General features: G+C 43.9%; 1 protein-coding gene across 1 annotated transcript; it reads left to right on the top strand.

Annotated features, from left to right (window-relative positions):
* Positions 1-49: 49 nt before the first annotated feature.
* Positions 50-18,739, top strand: lrrc56 (leucine rich repeat containing 56). The gene is made up of 13 exons (XM_034215955.1): positions 50-148; positions 887-1,061; positions 1,694-1,781; positions 2,826-2,886; positions 4,046-4,142; positions 4,512-4,709; positions 14,635-14,812; positions 14,898-15,092; positions 15,330-15,397; positions 16,183-16,325; positions 16,648-16,853; positions 16,994-17,342; positions 17,833-18,739. The coding sequence occupies exons 2-13, from the start codon at positions 900-902 to the stop codon at positions 18,008-18,010; spliced, it is 1,923 nt and encodes a 640-aa protein (XP_034071846.1). The 5' UTR covers positions 50-148; positions 887-899; the 3' UTR covers positions 18,011-18,739.
* The last annotated feature ends 1,765 nt before the right edge of the window (positions 18,740-20,504 follow it).

Genomic DNA, 20,504 nt, shown 5'->3' with positions numbered 1-20,504 from the left:
TGAACTACATATCCCAGGGAGCCACAGGTCTCTTAGTACCGTTTCCAGGAAGTCGTATGTGGTTGTCAAGCAAACTTTTGCTTCTAAGCAAAGTGATCTCAGTCAGTGAAATGTATTTATATTTTTAGTCTGCAGTTTCCTGCAACAGGTACATATGAACTATCTAAATATGTATAATAATATTGCGTTTAAATTACTTGTTGTTGGGTTTAGCTTAAAATAAAATATTATTATATTGCCTCCCGCATTTGTCAACAATTAACCATAGCAGTTATGCTAGTTTGTTAGCTAATTTAACGCGAGTTCCATCCATCCATCTTTAACGCGAGTTGGATAACGCTAAGCTAGATACAAATACGATATGACATTAAATGTGATGTTTGCTTTGACCAAACAGGTTAAAATAAATATATGTTATTCTTTATGGCAGACAAAGCGCTAAATGTGCTGAACAAAGTGACTAAGGAACATCGGGAATTAAATGATGGTTACACAGTCATCTTTTGGGCTTGCTGTTTAATGAACCATTCTTATTGTTACTCAGCTAACAACATGGACAAGCGCTAGTCATACATCTGTGATTATAATCTTCCTACTTTTTTTGCTTTTTTGGAATTTATGTAATATTTGTATCGATTGTATTGGTACAACAAATATAATCATACATAACTGAGCCTTTAAAAAGTGACTCATAGCTGGACTTTTCCTCTTGTTTTTGCAAACATTTGGTTCCTTCCTTTTCGTATTTTTTTTCTTTATGATATATTTGACTGATGTGGACCTTTGAGTCCAAAACTGAGTAAATAGATATTTACATCAACGTCTGTCTAGATAGACATCTATGGATAGATGAGTATTTCCTATACATCCATTTTGTTCATGGCAGGTTCCTGTGAGAGATGAGTTGCTGTCATGGTTCTGTGCCTAAGGGAGTCCGGCCTGGCACAGCTCGGGTCCTAGTCACTGAGCTGAGTGGATCAGGCCACATCAACCCAACTCCTGCCACCAAACCATGTGAGGACGCAGAAGCAGTGGATGTTTCCCTTTCTCCAGAGAAGCTGGTAAATTTGCAGAATGGCCTAAAGATACAGTCAGTGTTTATACCACCAACATTTGTACACAAAGTTTTCCATTGTCTCATTGTTACATGTGGTTAGTCTTACTAATAGGCTTGTTTATTATTAATCAAGTTATAGGTGTCTAAGGTCAATGTTGATGCAACAAACTTGAGTAAACACAACATCCAGTTCATTAAAGGGGCCCTATTATGCTATTTCGGGTTTCCCTTTCCTGTAGTGTGTTAAATAAGTTTTTGTGCATATACATGGTCTGCAAAGGCTAAAATCCCAAAGATGGTGTTTCTCTCTCACACACTCCCCCACATCTGAAACGCCTCCATTGGAGTCCTTTGTTTACTTCCGTGACATAGTGACACCACTACATACTGTAACTCTCGTGCATCTATTGGCTAACGCTCCAACACATTGTACGTGATAGGCTAGGTGGGACATCTCTGGTTTCAGACAGAGGGTGAAAAGAGGTGCTGCAGCACAGGCAGTGTGAGACAAATAAAGCACTTTTTGAACATTAAAGCATATAAGCATGTCACAATAGAGTCACAAAATACTAATATGAAACCTGAAAATAAGGATATTAGGGCCCATTTAAATGCTTTTTAATTTCTGTCCCTCAGAAATCGTTGTGTGGAACTCAGGACCTCTCTCACCTGACCTCACTGGAGATCTGCTTGGACACACAAGAAAACACACTGGGTAACTTTGGTAAGAAACAGATACATCTATATTTTGACCATGTGCAAAGAGTGTGTGGGTACCCATTGGGGATCACGGACTCAGTAACTCTTAAAGTTCCCATGTCATGCTTTTCTGGTTATTACCCGTCCCCTTGTGTGTTATGTAGCTTTTTCTGCATGTAAACGGTCTGCAGAGTCACAAACCCTCAAAGTACACCCTGTAGGGAGTAAAACTCTTAACACAGAAAAGACCTGTCTATGCTGCCCCAGAACGCCTCGTTGGGGATTTCTCTTTTTCCATTGTTTACTTCTTGGGTATAGTGACGTATTTCGGGTATAGTGACAACGTAACGGCTCCTCAGATTGGTCCATTACGTTGGCTCACTGGTGTGGGTTCGGCGAGACACAGCGGAACTCAGCCTGGGCACACACACAAACTGCGGGTGTGTGCGGCCACTGGGCTCACAGGGAGGGGGGGGGGAGGGGGGCAGGAGCTCCAAACGAGCTCCAACAAGCCGTTTAGGACAGAGAGTGAATACACATATTATACAGAGATGCTGTATGAGAAACCAATGTGAGTTTGGAACATTGCACATGGATCTTTAAGTAAAAAAACAGACATTAAGTTTCTTACACTCTGTACAATGATGATTCATGATATACACTTTTAATAACCACATATAGCTAATCATGAACCAGAACTGGATAAGAGACAAATAGAAACATTGCTATGACGCACGGAACACATCCGTTCTTGATTTCCTCTCAGGTGTGCCAACCTCAGTGCAGGATGACTTAGCTGATAATGTTGGAAGAACATCTCCTTTTTGCTCACCTTGCTTTGTCCTCAGAAAATTGTAGATTGCACAACAAGTGCAAGCATGACAGAGCAGTGTCTGTGCATGTGTGAGTAATGTCCCTTTAGGTACTTCTACATTTAGCTATTTGTCAAAGGCCTGAAAAGGTTATTTTGGAAGTAATTCAAAGAGTTTGTTGAAAACCCAATAAATAATCACCCCACTGTTACATGTTTAGTGATTGAAATAGCTTTGTTTATCTAATCATCTTGCAGGTGCTTACTTGCCCAAACTGATGCGGCTCAAAATGAACAACAGCACAATTTTGTCAGTGAGGTAAGTGTAATGTTATGTAATCCAAATCATTATTGTATTGAATTCCTCAATTGCAAACTTTTCCCACGAGAACACGCTCATTCAATCTCGTGTTATACAGAAATCTTACTCATGGAATACTACATACTCCGAAAAAGATTCATATCTTGAAACCAAAAATTAAATATGTTGCTAAGGTAAGAGTTAACCAAAATACACAATGAAGTCTGTCCATTATTTTGAGTAAGCGGGTCATAATTACTGCAAAGAGATATGTTGAGTCTTTTAAATGTATTTTTGGAGCTTTGAGCACTACAAGCTATCTAGTTCCATTATATTTTAAGAAAAGGCAGACATCTCTGCAGCTAATGTCTCCATCATTGGGCAACCCACAGTTAAACATTTGAGGTTGATAAAAAAGAGAACAGGTAAGAGGAAAAATGTGTGTCTTTTCTTTTTGGTCCCCCTGACTTTCCAACAGGGACTTGTTATGTAATGTTTATGTATGTAGGATGCATGTTGCTGCTTGTAAAACCGACACCAACAAAGGTGTTCAGTACAGTCTTAGAGCTAAAACACATTGAGAACAGGTTCCCCCACCTACCTATCTCACAATAATAAACGGCAGGTTTGTGGCATATCAGCTTTCACATTTGTCTACTCGGACGAAAAGACAGAACATTTGCACAGTCCATATGTAGTGTCCTACCAACTTGATTGCAGCCACAGCTGTGTCATCAAAAACTGATGGAAGAAAAGTAATTAACCTGAGGGATGACACACATTGGAAATGTTCCGAACAGGACAGGTGGAGGATTGTTACCCGAGAGACCACAGAGGGATAAGAGAGTACAAACAGAAAGATAGGCGGTTGTCTGCTCCGCCCTGAGAGTAGCGAAGCAGAGCCAGCCGGACTTGCACTGCCTCTGATAGCATTTCCTGCTCTGGGAGCTGTAGTGGAGAGGGTGTTGAGGAGCTGTAGACACATGGACTGAGACTCAGAGCAGGGCTGTGCTGCAGAGACAAGTGAGAGGCAGAGGAGTGGCCTCCAGATTGGGGGGAGAGAAAAGAGCTTCGAGCTTCAGTAGCCAAGCGATGGATAGCCTTTCCCATGATTCACTGCGTTGCGTAACACCCGTCCCTGCCTCTAAATCAAGCTTGTTCTATTTTGTCTCCTTAGAGACCTGGGAACCACCCTCTCCCACCTGGAGGTGCTGTGGATGTCCCGCTGCTCCCTACAACACCTAGATGGCCTCTCTACTTTGTCCTCCCTAAAGGTAGAGCCAGAGATAAATAAAAAGTCTCTGTGTTGGGATGAAATTAATGTATTCACAAGTTCATATTTTTATGCCACAAACTTTAAGACGAATATGCAATTTCTGATATTGGGCTATATAATTAAAATGTGATTGAATAATTGAGAAAAAAAAGTAAGGACATATTCGGAAGAAACAATGATAAGGTTGATTAGCAATTAGAGACCTGAGATTTTTGTTTGATCATTTACATAGTTTCTTTTATGAAAATCCCACAAATGTTGCCTTTAATACCTCTCCTGTGTGTTCGTTTTTCAAACTGTCTTATAACCTTATCTTCCCCTCTACCAATCTCTTCTACGCTGTATGCATATCCTCTCTCTGTTTCAGGAGTTGTACCTTGCTTATAACAATGTGTCGGACCTGAGTCAGGCGGGCATGCTGGAGAACCTGCAGCTGTTAGATCTGGAAGGGAACGATGTGGACGACCTGGTCCAGATTCAGTACCTGGGGCTGTGTGGCAAACTCCAGACACTAACCCTGGAGGGAAACCCTGTGTGTGTGCTCCCAAACCCCCCTGCCAAACAGGTAGTGTAACATTATTTATAACACAAAATAACAATACAGCTCTACAATGGTGCAGGAATGAGTCCTACAATCTGGAAATTATATTTTAGAATTCCCATTTCCCTTGTCCCAAAGTCAGTAGTTTTTGGATATAATAAAGTCTGTGGTTAACACAGGCTTAAACATGTTGTTCTACGACATAGCAACAGTCTAAAGCTTCTATTTTTTAATAAAAAACAGCGGTTGCTAACACGTGGCTAATTGAGACTGCTAAACATCATGATGAGGAACATGCGTCTGCCTTTAGCTTTCATGCTTTTGATGTAAAGTCATGCGACCATGGTGTATTGTAAGCCTTACGTTTATTAAGCATTTCACTTCTGGTGATTACATTTATGCTTCAAAAAGAAAAAAGTGTGTAAGTATCATATTTATTTGTTTTCTACAGTTTTCTATAATCCATTTGAAAAATCGCATTTCTTTTTGTCAAGAGAACCAGTGCCAACTTTCTGGTCGACCTACATAAATCATCCTTCATGCACCACTCTATCGTGTCACCATCCAAGCATGATGATGCATTGATGATAATGCAAGGGAAACATTTGAGGAAGTTGCATGTGTTGCACACATTTCACTGATGTGTTATCCAGATTAACATATAACAACAGAATACACTCATAGGGGACAAATCATGCACATTTGAATGTTCTTACTTTATTTTAGGTTTCTAAAAGAACATGTTTACTTGCTTATATGATCATACTCTCTGTCTAAATTACCTGTGTGAACCCTCTGTCTGAAATGCTCCGTGTTAGCGCCTGTCTCTTTCAGCTCTCCTCCTGCAAATGTCCAGATAGGATTGTGAGAAGAATTGCAAAAGTAGATCTCAAGCCATTGGGAGAGATACTCAGATTGGGGGCATCCCATGTCTGCATGTGACATAGAAAGGGAAGCCACATCTGATTAGCTTGTTGAATCATGTGTTTTCTTACCTAGGCATCCCACCAAAAAATGGTTGGGTTGTCTCATGCCACAGTTTTGATTGATAGGCACTTCAACTGTTTACCACCATTGACATGTTTTATTAATATGACCACTTTAAAATCCTGGATGTTGTTGAAGCCCACTTGAAAATGCAACTTGTGGTTCTCCTGTAGGTATCATTCAGTTAGATCCTGTGCCGGCCCACTGTCTGCCCTCATGGCTTTATCAGATAATGACCAAAATGTAATTAGCATGCGCTGAGACATGAAAGTATCCGTATGATCTCGCCGCTCTGTGTTTGGGCCTTCAACGCATCAGATGGAACACAGGCAGCAGGAGGAATCAAAATAACCAAACATACGTCGTAATTACACAGACAGAATGCTGTATTCCCAAATGACAGACTTATCTGTTTATGTTTGTTTATTTTATACTCTTTTTCATTATCACATCATGTGCAATGCCTTGTTTAAATGCTGCTGTGACGTAAAAAATGTCCTAAATTTGAATCAATAAAGCAAATCTTATCTTATCTACTTGAAAACTGGCCAATACATTTTGCATAAAGCAGCTCACAATGGACTTTTTCAGAGATATTTGCTGTGGCTGGATATCCAGGGTAGAAGCTTTCCACTTTGTGCTGATTCGAGACACAGTGTGCTGAGTTTTTGTGCCACTGTGAATGTGTTTATTTACACCCACCAGCAGAGCATTAATTAGGAAACTAGGGCAATGAGGGGAGATGCTGAGCTGAATATGCATTAGCCTGTGCTTTGTAGTGACTGAGGGGTTCTTGGATGTGCTCTCTTGCCAAACTATCACCCCTCTTGCTCTTTCTCACTCTCTTTCTATCGAACACACACAAACACACACACACATCCGCTTCCTCTCTAACCAGCCCTCATTCTCCTCCTCTTTTCTCCTTCGTTCCCTCCATGCCAGGCCTTAACTCTCTTTTTCATTCATTGCATCTGTTTGGTTTGATGAAGGGCAATGGTGTTCTTATTGGAGCAATTTGCTGGACTCTCTCTCTTTCTCTCTCTCCATCAGAGAAGTTAAAGGGGACCTATCATGCAAAATGCACTTTTGTACGTCTTTTATACATGAATATGTGTCCCCGGTGTGTCAGGGAACTCACCAAGTGTCAGAAAACACAACCCTCTCTCTTTTCCTCCATACCCAAATCTCTAAAAACGGGGCTGCAACGGAGCTGATACCGATTTGAATTTTCCTGACGTCAGAAAAGGGGTGCTCCGCCTATATGGGCAACTCTCCACCTATCAGGGGAATGGGGGGTTGGGCCACGAACGTGTCCGTTCACACAAGAGCACTCGAAAGCGCTGGAGACGCTGTAGTACATATGCCAGGCCTGTAAGTGGCGCTGTAGTTACAGAATCAGCCCTTGCAAAAACAGTGCGAAATGAGGCATGGCTAAAATGCATGATCTGTTTGGTATTTTGAAAATAAACCTCCCCGGACATGTTTTATGTATGGCCCTACAATATATTATTCAAATATAGCATGATAGGTCCACTTCCATTTACACACATTTGAAACCTTAGAACGTTCTCATTCATAACACTCCGTTCGATGTCTCACTATGGGATGCGCCTCATCGCGGAGCAAACAGAAGCATCAATCTCATTACGCCAATCCTGATTGGCTGGTGATCTTGACGTCAGCGTCAGGGAATTCACCAACCTATAAGTAGCTTGCGCCACGACGCATGCGTCATTCAAACACCTCTTCTCGCTTCAGAGCACATCTCTATAGTAGCCGGACAAGCTTAACGGTCCACAGACTGAACCCAAATATAACCATTTCGGTCGACGGGCGCTCGCCGGCTACTCCTTCTGCTTCGCAAGAAGACGGTAATACTAACGCCAGTTAGTATTAAAATCGACCTAGCCGTTTCTTTCCCCGGAAAGTAAGGTAAGGTTTTGATTTTTCTCAAGCTAGCTACGCACCTGTTGCTAGCTAGCTTCCCCTTACTACCGACACCACGGTAGCGAGGACGCTTTTCTTTTTCTCTCTCACGGAGGAGAAAATGATTAGAAGTATATTGACACACCAGTCAATATTCTTTGAGAACAAAGGACCCACACCGTCCCTTTTTCTCCGGATTAAGGACGGGTTGGTAACACTTTTTCTCTCAACGACGTACCTGTTACGAGTGGGTCCTCTCCACGCCACGAGGCGAACAAGATGGACGCCTCTCCCCCTCACACCAGAGGAGTCAGGGACTCGGAGGCTCGGTCATGCGGCTGCGGGTTGGAGATAGCAGGCACAGACTCACACCAGGTCTGCTCGTCCTGCCTCGGGCTGGAACACGCCCAGGAGGCTATCGACAACCCTGGCTCGTGCGGGCATTGTGCCCGTTTCACCCGAAAGAGCCTCCACCGACGGCTAGCACACCAAGCTAGCTTGTTGGAACAGGACTCCCTCATGTCCACTGATTCGCCGTTTGGCAATCAAGACACGGGGGCGTCCGCCGCAGAGACTGAGCCCCTCACTGTGTCGGTCTGGGGCTCACTAACAGCGGCAGCTGCGGAACCGGGATCCCACGCCGTGTCAGGCCGGGACCCGGTGGCGGCAAGAGACGCGGGAACGGAGCCCCACGCCTCACCAGGCGGGAGCTCCCGGCGAGACCTCACCATGGTCTCGCCCGCGGAGGATGTCCTGGAATTAGACTACATGGAGGACGAAGAGGACACCTCTGAGTTCCTCCTGTCTGATTCGGATGAGCAAGAAGAAGATATCTTCATGTCATCGGCTCAAACGGCAAAGCCGGGAGCGATGGCTGCTCTCCCGGGCGATAGCACACCAGCTTCGCCCTGTCTGAGCATGGACCTGCAGGCCGCGTGTCAGCGCGCTGCGTCCAGGCTAGACATCCCGTGGCCCGAAATGGCCAAGGAGACCGCCAGGTCCCGTTACGCAACGAGGACAAGGAGGCAACTCCTCCCGGTCTTCCTAGAGATGTTGGATGAGGTGTCGGTCTCGTGGAGGGACCAACCCTTTAGCAACAAGGCCCCAATCCAGGGTGCTTCCTCCCTAGACTGCGACGGTATGGAGAGGCTCGGCCTGCTCCGCATACCGCCGATGGAACTGCTGGTGGCAGCCCACCTCCTCCGTCCAGGCCACGGGCAAAACAATGGGGATCATGGTGGTGCAGGAAAGAGCTAGATGGCTCAACCTCACCAACCTCCCAGACCGGGAAAAGGAGGATGTGCTTGACATGCCCATCGTTCCCGAGGGGATTTTCGGCTCCGCTCTTGCCTCCATGCAGAGGAGATGCGAGTCGAAAAAGAAGGAGGACAAGGCCCTCCACCTCTGCCTCCCTTCGCAGCGGCAGCCCTTCGTCCAAGCTGCCCCGAACCCTGCTCGGTTCAAAATACCGAAAACGCAGAGGTCGCAGTCCGCCCCGAGTCCCCAGCCCAGGCAGGGGACGAGGGCGAGCTGGCCTAGAAAATCTCCGGTTCCGGCTGCAGCCCAGGCGCAGCCAACCCAGAATTTCGGCCAGCAGTCGAGGAAGAAGAAGCGAGCGGCGTGACAGCCCCTCCTTCTCCCCTCTGTGACAGAGCTGGAAGTCTACGGTTCCCCAGCTCTAAATGTGTTACCGCCGCCTCGAGAGATGCCTCAACACCATCCTCAAGTCCGCATAAACACATGTCACACACTTATTGATTGTTCTGTCATAAAACATTTTCCGCTGATGCATCCAGGCTTCGAGCCAAGGGCGCAGCTCGAAAAAATGAAAAGAAAAACAATAAAAACAATAAACAGTCCGTCAACTGTTCCCCTTCTGAGAGCAGCTACGGTCTCTCTCAAAGGGCGGACAATTGACGGGTCTATGAAGGCACCACCGTCACGCGCATGCGCAGTGCCGGCTGGGGCTGTAAAGGCACCACCGTTACGCGCATGCGCAGTGCCGGCTGGGGTCGTGAAGGCACCACCGTCACGCACATGCGCAGTGCCGGCTGGAGCTGTAAAGGCACCACCGTCACGTGCATGCGCAGTGCCGGCTGGGGTCGTGAAGGCACCACCGTCACGCGCAGTGCTGGCTGGAGCTGTAAAGGCACCACCGTCACGCGCATGCGCAGTGCCGGCTGGGGTTGTGAAGGCACCACCGTCACGCGCATGCGCAGTGCCGGCTGGAGCCGTAAGGGCACCACCGCCACACGCATGCGCTGTGTCGGTGGGGATTGTCGAAATGGGGCACCACAGTGCTCAGACACTGGAGGGCCCCATAACACAGCAAATAGAGACTCAGAGGGGAAGAGACGTGACATCTCAGCTGGCTTTAAGGAGCATACAGCGGGAGATGCTCACGACATCTGCTTGGGTTTCTCAAGACAGTTACACGGAGCTAAAGACTCCAAGTCACCCTCGCTTCTCGGGCATTCTGCATTCGCAGGCCCGAGGAGAGTCAGCCCATATTCTGGAGAGAGAGATTCTCTCACTCCTAGAAAAGAGGGCTATATCTATTGTACCCGCCGAGCAGAGTCAGGGCGGCTTCTATTCCAAGTACTTCCTCGTTCCCAAACGGGGAGGGAACGGAATTCGGCCAATACTTGATTTGAGGGCTCTGAACAAATATCTAAAAAGATACAAGTTTAGAATGCTCACTCACACATCTCTGCTGCGGCTCGTGCGACAAGACGACTGGTTTACATCAGTCGACCTGAAAGATGCGTATTTTCACATCCCAGTATATTACCCACACAGGAAATATCTGAGATTCGCATTTCAGGGGATCTGTTATGAATACAGAGTACTCCCCTTCGGTCTGTCTCTCAGTCCAAGGGTGTTTGTACGATGTACGGAAGCCGCGATAGCCCCATTAAGACAACAGGGTATTCGCCTGGCGACCTAACTGGACGACTGGCTGCTTCTCGCACAGTCGGAGCAGGAGGCTGCTCAACCTGGGTTCATAATAAACACAGAGAAGAGCATGTTGTGCCCCGCGCAGACTATACTCTTCCTGGGTTTACACCTGAACTCGGTGCCCTTTTCAGCTCACTTGTCAGCGGAAAGAGTGAAAGCTTTCAGAGCTTGTCTCGCTCTTTTCCAGCTGCGCAAACATGTTCTCTTCAGATCATGCCTGCGATTGCTGGGGCTCATGGCGTCAGCCATCCTGGTCGTACGACTGGGACGCTTACACATGAGGGAGTTTCAGCGCTGGGTGGCCGCCCTAAAGCTAAACCCTGCGCGCCATGGCGCGCGGAGAGTGAATGTTACTGTGAAATGCGTAATGGCACTGCGCCACTGGCTGCACCCGACTTTTCTAGTACAAGGTGTGCCTATGGGTGCTGTCCTTTCACGGAAAGTGGTCACCACGGACGCATGTCTGACAGGTTGGGGAGGTATTTATGAAGGTCGCCCGGTGAGGGGTCTCTGGAGCAGAGACCTCCAGCGGGCGCACATAAATTACCTGGAGCTTTTAGTGGTGTTTCTCACCCTAAAACGCTTTCTGCCTTTCCTCAGGGGACATCACGTCCTCGTGAGGACAGACTATACGACCACAATATCGTATATTAACCGCCAAGGGGGTGTGCGTTCTCTCCAGTTACACACACTGGCGCGCAAACTGTCTCCTCTCTCTGAGAGCGACGCACGTACCGGGAGTGATGAACCTCGGGGCAGATCTACTGTCCAGAGGCGAGCCAGTGGCACTCATGCGCTATCTGTACAGTCTTCATGCACTCAGTTCGCCCCAGGGCAAAAAAAAAACGGCTCTCCCACTGGTTTGTGGAAGCAATTGCTTTGGGGTCCATACGAGTTAGAGTTCGCAGGCACCCTCGGGTCCGCGAGCTCTTTCGACTCAGGGTCTGGCTGCATCCTGGGCTCACTTTTGTCCGCCTCTTAACAGGCTGGACGTTCTGCTCCCAGTGTGACTCAAGCAGTGCTGGGCACCTGGTTCAGTCAGAGCTCTACCTGTTAAGTTCTGGTTGGTTTGGTGATTTTCGAGATAAGCTCGTCTGACAATACGGGAGCTACAATTTCCCATAGTGAGACATCGAATGGAGTGTTATGAATGAGAACTATAGGTTACTTACGTAACCCCAGTTCTCAGAGTAACATGAAGTGAGATGTCTCACCAGACGGCCCTCCTTGCTATGGTGAAGCGATAAGAGGTGCTTATTTTGAATGACGCATGCGTCGTGGCGCAAGCTACTTATAGGGGGTGAATTCCCTGACGCTGACGTCAAGATCACCAGCCAATCAGGATTGGCGTAATGAGATTGATGCTTCTGTTTGCTCCGCGATGAGGCGCATCCCATAGTGAGACATCTCACTTCATGTTACTCTGAGAACTGGGGTTACGTAAGTAACCTATAGTTTTTACTGCTATCATGGATTTGTTTGATTCTATAAATAAATACTTTCTTTTTTGGAAACAATTACTTCTGATAACATCTCATGTTCAACACATCATGGTCATTTATAATCTATAGGGCATGGGTCGGCAACAGGCGGCCCGCGGGCCATTGTTGGCCCGCCAGCAATAATATTTGGCCCGTAATTTTGAGAATCAAAAATAAATTTTTTTTTTTTTTTTTAACAACATAGGACCGAGAGTCGCACATTAGGGTTTCCGTTAGCCGGTAATCACCGGTTTTTATCTGGTAAAATTAATTAAAACCCGGTAATATTCAAAACCTGCTGGTCAAAATGTCTGGTAATAATTAGGGATGCTCCGATCGATCGGATGCTCCGATCGATCGGCCGCCGGTCATTATCGGCCGATATTCACTCCTAATAGTTTGATCGGTGCTCTCTATAAAGGCCGATCAGCATAGCTGGATCTGATCGATATGGACATAAACGCGAGTGAAGTATAACCGGACCCGAGAGAGAGGTCAGATCAGCTGCTGCATAATCACCTGAAGCCCCGCCCACTGTTTAGCGCGCTGCATGAGAAACTGACGGGCTGTCAGGAGAGAGAGAGAGGGAGAGGGGAAAAGAGAGGATCCGTTTCTCCCGTGTTATTATCCAAAGTTAATGTAAACTTTTGAATAATGTACTTCATCTAGGCTACTACAAGTAGTTTGTTTGAATGTAATAATTATGTTGTTTGTTGTTTGTGGAATCATTTATTGAAAAATGAATCTGAACTTTTCGATCTGTAACGATTATAAACTGAAGCGATATAAAAATGACTCCCATTAACTGAGTTTTAAACATCAGCATATCCTGTCATAGTCCGGTGATTACCTGCTAACGGAAACTTTGCTACACCATTCTTATTATTATTATTGAAACATGACCGGTAAGTTTCAAATTTGTCCGGTAAAATAAATTCTGTCCCGACATATCCGCTTACATTCATAATGTCAGCGGAGGGAGGGGAAGCGGCGCTGTGGAAGAGCAGAGTGGAGGGAGAGCTGTCATCTTCCCTTTACAAGCTTCATCAAACATGTATTTATCGTGTGATTTTGGAAATAAAAGTTCCATATTCTGAAAGCCAAGACTTTGTTTATTTAAAATCAAACAAAACACCCGAACCCTGAAAAACTAGTTTTTTTACGCAAATCCACGTTTATTTTGAAATGAGCCGTTGCGACTTCCGACTGATTTCGATAGAGCGGGTCACATATGGCAAATGTGTGGTTGTGGGGAACCAGGTCAATTAAAGTATTTATTTAACTATTAAATACATTGAGTTTGAGTAAAATACTTGGTTACTGATTAATTTAGGTTATAATAGCCTATATTAAATTGCAAAGCAAAACTGCTGTAATTGATTTATTTTGTCCTTTGATATTTTTTAAAGGTTTTCAACCTGAAAGAATCCTAATGTGTCCTTGAAAAGTTGAAAAGGAAAAAGGATTCCAGTTGTCCCTCAAGCCTCTCAAATGTGGGCAAACACTCAAATAAATGCCAAAAACCCAGAGAACTTGACAATACTTATCAGAATAAAAGTATGTTAAATAACACTGCTACCTAGTTAATAACTCTACTTTACTCAGTGGAGGCTCGTCCATTGAGGAAAGGGAGGACCATCCTCCCTAACATTTCAGAGAAAAATTTACTTTGAAGAGAACAATAAATACACCTCAATTTAAAAGATAAGTCTGTTAAAATACAGATAATAGCCCTGGCTTTGGGACTGAAATGGGGCTAGAGAGGACGAGCCTCCCTTTGGGCGGGTCTAGCCAGAGGCTCTGGATTGGGCGCTTATATCATCAGTGAACCAATCAGCGGATCTGACTGCGCATCAGAGTGTTGATGGGGAGGGTTATCAGCAATATCAGAGTTTTTTCTGAACCGGGGAATAGGGGCGCTGCGCCCTCTTACCAAAATCAATTCCTTGAATTAGGCTTTGATTTTGTTCTGGCCCGCCATCTTGTGGCTCAGCAAAAAATGTGCCCAAGGCCAAACTTACTTGCCTACCCCTGCTATAGGGCATATTGTAACCTGACGTACAGTACAGCTAAAGTACAGTATACTGTAGCTGAAAAGATTAGTCATATTAGGTTTTTTCCAATTAAGATCTGTGGAGCCATCATACATCATCATTACGTGGATCATTCCAGCACAGTTCTGAAAACTGCAATTACTAAATGAGTTGTATTGTCACTGGCACATAAACTGAAACAACAGTCATAAAGACAGCAGGAAAATCTGTGAGTTTTCAAGGTAATCCTAAAAAACAACATTATCTATTGCACTTTTCCTACACAAAAGGCTACATGCCATTACACTGGGATACATATATCTGCATAGCTCAATAGATCAGCCACTTTAAAGAGAGTGAAACTAAACAGTATGTATGGCATCTCACTTCAACAGAATTCAATCAACAATTTCCCTTGTTGTGTTGAGTATGAATACTGAGGCTACACTTTCTTACTAATATCATACCCCAGCCATCATGTAATACTTCATTTATTGTTCCCTTAATTGTCTCTTTAAACACCTGTCACATACATTCTCATTATCTTTCCTCCCTTACACACAGATGGCAGACTATAGTTATCGGGCTGCAGTGAGGGAGTTGATCCCTCAGCTGCGTTACCTAGACGATGTAAGGGTGGAGGAGGATGGGCTGAGCTGCAGCAGCATCATGGGAGAGGACTGGGCCATCCTTCGAAACTCCATCAGAGACTGCAACTCACCTCGCGCCGCTACTGACGACGGTGTGTGTTTGTTATGTTGGTTGTTAATTCATTCAGGGGGACAACTGCTGTTTATTGAATGGGTCACTCACTTCTGTCTTTATAGAGGACACAGCAGACAGTGAATGTCCTGACAGCAGACCCAGCTCCAGTCTCTCCGGCGTCTGGCCCCTCTCCTCAGCTGACTCCAGGCCCATGTCAGCCTCCAGGCTTGGGGTTCTCTCCCCTCCTAGGTCCCAACCTGGTTCTGCAGACTCAAATCTAGCAACAGTGGAAGCAGAAACCAGCATCCTGACACATGGTGAGGCCCTTTAATGGCTGTCATTCACACTGATGTTTTCAATTAGATATTTTCAACATCCAGCTCCAATGTATCATCATTTTTATATTTCTTTTCTTTTGGCTTCGGCCCAAGCAGATACACTTTGTAATCTTTACTCAACACTGCCACCAAGAGGACTGTTTTTGTGTTAGAAAACTGTTTGATTTACTCTTTTCCACTTTGTACATTACTTCTCTAATCTGCTGCTTTCTGAAGGAGCTGGCAAGATTCTGTTCTGTGGAAACCCAGTCCAGGCCATACGATCGAGGCGAGAAAAGTTGAAGGTAGGTGGCGTTGGTTGGAAAGAGGAACAACTAAATCACTTCAATAATATCTTGTTCCTAGAAATATAGATCTCTTCTGAAACGTCTCTACCTGTCCTTTCCCAATTTATATTTACCCTGTGAAAGCTTGTGATATGAAGGTTAGGTGGGGGTCAATCTGAGGGTGAGAAGGTGAAGAAAGAAAGGGAAACATTGGGAGAGAAAAGATGGAGGATTGAATAATAATTGCGAGAGAGAAGGAAAAGAGCTAAAGGGACATATGTTGTTTTACGTATTCATTAACTTTGTATCACTGTGGCGCGTCATTTAGATAGAATATTTTTTAAATGTATTTTAGTTTATCAGATCTCTAATAAATCTACACCAATGTATACCTTTTTACAGTTTCCTGTACAGTCAAGCATTTATAGTGTGTGTGTAAAGGCCATTATAGCCACCTGACACCATCAGCTCGTCTCTATAATGTCATGTCAGTATATCCAGAAGGAGCTAATTATTAACAGGAGGACAGAAACCTGAGAGGCCCGGTGGTGGGAGGACACAAATGGTTGGACATGTGTGAAGGGTGCAATAGTGGCAGAGCAGCTTGACATATGGGGCTTTCCCTGCCAACCACATGTTATCTACTGGTATAAAGTATACACGCTGTCACGCTCTTCTCACTGTATTCTCCCTCTCTGTCTGGCAGTTAGTATCTATAGTTAATGAAGGCTTTTATTCAATATCTTTCCTTACTTCCTCTCTACTGCCCCTCATGCTCATCGTCCCTCTCTTTGGCCTTAAAGACGGCCCCCAGCAGGTCTACTTTCACCCCCCGTGACCTACCCATCCATGTACCAGAACACTCGTACGACCTTGAGGAGCCAGATGTTAGAGAACGCGTCGATGTGTTTGCTGAGCTTAGATCTTGGAGGGAGCAGCACAGCAAGTACGAACACTCTACACACATCACAGACTTTCTTTAAGGGCTGGACATATACTAAATGATTATAAAAGTACATTTGAATGTCTGGTTACAGAAAATGTATTACAGACACATGGATCACCATTAGCATATGTTTAATTTCCAACCCATGAGGACTTTTTGAAAGAAAGTCAGGGTGAAAAAGCTAATGAATATAATGATTTTAATGATATAAAAAATGTTGTACTTTCTAGCAAGAATTCTAGTTTGTTCCTCACTTTAGCTCACAACCTGCCTTCCTATGACTTAAGGGGATGAAACTAAACATCTTTCTACAATTTCTCAGGCGTCTCCAATCCATAGAGACAGGAAGATTGCCCCAGGTCCTGGCTATAATGCATAGTGACGAAGAGGAGGGGTACAATGATGATGAAGAAGAAGGCTTTGGCTGTGTAACGAATGACAGTAGTGATGAAGAACATGGAGCAGAGAAGCATGGTGACAGCAGAGATGCTGCCTCACCAGATTCCTCATTCCAGTCTCTTTCTCCAGGTGAGTACTCACTTAATGAACATACATGATGATCTTTTATCCACGATAACATCTGGATTAAAACCATAACAAATGACATACCAGTAGGTTACCAAGAGTAATGGCAGCTACTAAACCTTCTGTAATGTTTTGTTTTTCAGACCTGCATCATAGAGAAGCTTTATCCCCTGAGGTTGCTCAACTGTCCCTGTCTCCAGACACCACGCTGTACCCTTCCCCCCCTCTCAGCGTCACACTAACCACTGGTATACAGCAAAAGCCATCAGGGGTCCGCGCACGAAGGCTTCGACTCAGCCATACCACCTCAGAACATTTACCTGATTTGAGAAGAGGGGGCTTCTCTGGGTCAGGTGCCGCCACAGGAGACACAGACCTGGCATCTCAGAGGGTCCAGCAGCAGATGGCCGATGTCCGTCTGTTGCCCCTGCCTGCACACAAACCCCACCCACCTCTAGCAAGTGCCCTGGGTAATGGGCTCTTGGATTCATGGTATGGCATTTGAAAGGTTATGGTAGCACACGTTTTTAGAAAAAATATAGCTATTTAAGTGAGCATTAAACTTGAGTTTTAAATACAATCTCTAACATTTTGACTTTAAACTTTATTAAAAGATAGATAGATAGATAGATAGATAGATAGATAGATAGATAGATAGATAGATATATAGATAGATAGATAGATAGATAGATAGATAGATAGATAGATAGATAGATAGATAGATAGATAGATTAGTACTTTATTCATCCCAAATTGGGAAATGTTTGCGTTGCAGCAGCATACAAAGACAAGGCAATGTACATAAGAGAAATTAAAACACTAGAAATAAACAATCCAAAATATTTCTGAAATAGAAATAAAATAGCATTAAAAACTTAAAAAATATACATCTGGAAAATATACATGTGAAAATACAAATTACAGTAACAAAATATAAAGCAGAAATGGGTGATGATACAAATAAAACGTTTGTGTTTTTCAGTGGAGAGTCGGACATATCCAGTATACATTCTGGCCGAAAGCTTCTTCAAACTCCTCAGATGTCCAAACTCTCGGACAGACCATCGATAACTCGCCCTCACACAGCCAGTGCAGCTCTGCAGAAACATCAGCAGCACCTCACACACCAGCCCTGCAGAGGGAGCTCACACCCAGACTGACACCAGTGGGCAGATGTCTGGCTGCCTGACCAGTTGATCAGTGATCAGTCAAATGCAGGGAGGCCATTAAGGGTCATTCCCCTTATTTGCTCACTCACATGCTCAACATGATTTGAATGAACTGTATTTTTGCCATGTGATGTTCTCTGTCTCTTTTTTAAGCTTAAGATCTATAAGACCTTGAAAGCATTCCCAATACATGTTTGTAGTGGCCAACATCACAGTCCTCTAACATAAGTAATTGAGCAATACACATCACAAACTAACAGTGTAATTGGATCCCTGAGATGATCAATCTAGTGCTTCCGCGATGCTGGTTGCTTTATAAAGGCTATATGAGCCTGATGAAAAAGAAAGGGGATGTGACTGCACATTTGCATTTCTCAGGTTGAATCAACTTACAGAGAACTCAAATGCCATCTTGTGTTTTACCCAATTTATTTGTTTCTGTATATTCTTTTTATTCCTGAGCCGTAAGGTTAATATATTGTAAAGGTTAACTTCATCCAAAATGTCCTGCAGTGACATTGAGTGTTTTGACATGCATGGTGTAACAGTCTAACTTTGCCACTTGAGGGCACCATCTGTAATCATTTCTGTGAATCAAAAACTCATGCCGTTGTTTAAACCTCTTTGGTCAAACAATTCTTCAAATCCACAACCTTGAAACTCAAGATCTTTCATTTTGTTGACTTGTTGTTCATATCTAATAAAGCATCTACAGTACACCATAGATTTAGAATAAGCGTTTGCAACCCTGCACAATTACAATATAAGACATGATGTATTGACTACAGAGAAATGTAATGGAGCAAATCCAGTCCATTAAGAGATCATTGTTTTTGTCAGTCCATTAAGAGATCATTGTTTTTGTCTGTGGCATATCCTTTTGTTTTCCTAAAGCTATGGGAAATTACCCATCCTCTGCACCATGAAGGACACTCTGACTGAATTTGTCCTGAGACGTACAGTGCTTGAGGACTGGAGAGGCAGCCATATCTATAATTGTATTAGTTATTCAGGCACTGCAAGGTGTAAGGCAATATATACAGTATATACACACACAGACATACACATAACACGCACATACATGTATGGTGTGTGCATTTCCACTCAGCCATGACAGGCTCTTATATAACATGTTGACACATTTCTTATCTCTTAGCATGCCTTTCCATCATTTGACTGTAACACCTTCGATCAGCTCGCAGGAATGCCCTAATTTGCGCCATGGCTTTGCCCCTCTAAGGTGTTCTCACTCACGCTTTCATTTGACTGGTGCTGTTACGTTTCAGGACACAGATGGAGTAGTGTGAAAAGAAAGGGCTTCTATGGTGGGAAAGTGTCCTACTCTTTCTAAATAGTCTTGTAATTTTACTGAAAGGGGTGCTTCTCACAGCTGTTCGGGATCTGGGACCTCATCTGGCCTGTGAGAAGCTTTCTCCCACTCCTCAGTTATTAACAGATGAGACATACCAGAAGGGCCTTTTTTCCTCTTTGGCTTTTTGATGCTAAACGCTTTTAGAATTAAAAAAAATTCTGATGTAAAAAAACAATAGTTCCTTGTACATAATCCGATATATATGAAACATTGTCAGTATTCTTTTCCCCACAAATCTAATTAAAAAGACAATTATAGAACCACAAGTTTGCTTTTTGCAACCGTTTCCCCAGAGATGATTGTAAAAAAAAAAGGAGGAGGAGGATAGCCATATTAAGGCAATAATAATAATAATGGATAGTAGAGGAGCAAAATAAGTCCCTCGTGTCATAAATAAACACATATATTTCTGTCAGACTGAAGTGGAGAAAACTGTGTCAACACATGCTGTGAATAACATTAAAACAAATCTGGTTTATGTGATTCAATTACTGATAGTAGTGATAGTTGTAGTTGCATTTCCCAAAAGACTCAAAGCCATCAGAGACAAGAGATTCATATAATAATCCTCTTAGATTAAATAGTACTGCTCTTTTGTGTTGTATATAACTGTATATAACAACATACAGGTGTGAATCCATTACAGGGAAAAGACAGGACAGAAACGCACTTCAACACTTCACTTTGTGACTGAAAGGGTAATTTTCTTTACAATCATAGAGAGCTTTCTTTTGATTTGTGACAGGTAATTTTCCTTGCATGTGTTGTTACTGGAAATACAGTATGAGTTCAGACAGGCTGCAACAAGGAACATTCCATTCAATGCAAGATATTTAGGCTCCATAACTCTTTTTCACTGACCATTTCCAACCACATGCAGACATTGCAGTCCAGAATGGTAAAAAAAGATATAATGCATATAGAGTTAATCACATTTACTCCATCCCAATTACTCCTTCTTGTTGGGATGAATATAACTTAATAACAGGTGGTGCTAAATGTGTATTCTAAAGTAGATCCATTGTATTTATATGCATTAACTGCCTGAGTTCTGCTATAAAGATGTTGCCAGTTACTTTCAAGATACATCAGGTAATTAATTTGAACTAAAAA

Source organism: Gymnodraco acuticeps, unplaced genomic scaffold, assembly GCF_902827175.1.
Source record: "Gymnodraco acuticeps unplaced genomic scaffold, fGymAcu1.1, whole genome shotgun sequence".
In the NCBI taxonomy this organism is placed as follows: Eukaryota; Metazoa; Chordata; class Actinopteri; order Perciformes; family Bathydraconidae; genus Gymnodraco; species Gymnodraco acuticeps.
This window is presented reverse-complemented; position numbering and strand designations above follow the sequence as displayed.

What these genes read in the sequence shown, in the direction of transcription:
- lrrc56 (XM_034215955.1), top strand. Translation starts at nt 900, where the DNA reads ATGAGTTGCTGTCATGGTTCTGTGCCTAAGGGAGTCCGGCCTGGCACA. An exon ending in AAACACACTGGGTAACTTTG is followed by an intron (nt 1,782 to 2,825) that starts GTAAGAAACAGA and finishes ATCATCTTGCAG; the next exon opens with GTGCTTACTTGCCCAAACTG. An exon ending in ATTCCAGTCTCTTTCTCCAG is followed by an intron (nt 16,854 to 16,993) that starts GTGAGTACTCAC and finishes TTTGTTTTTCAG; the next exon opens with ACCTGCATCATAGAGAAGCT.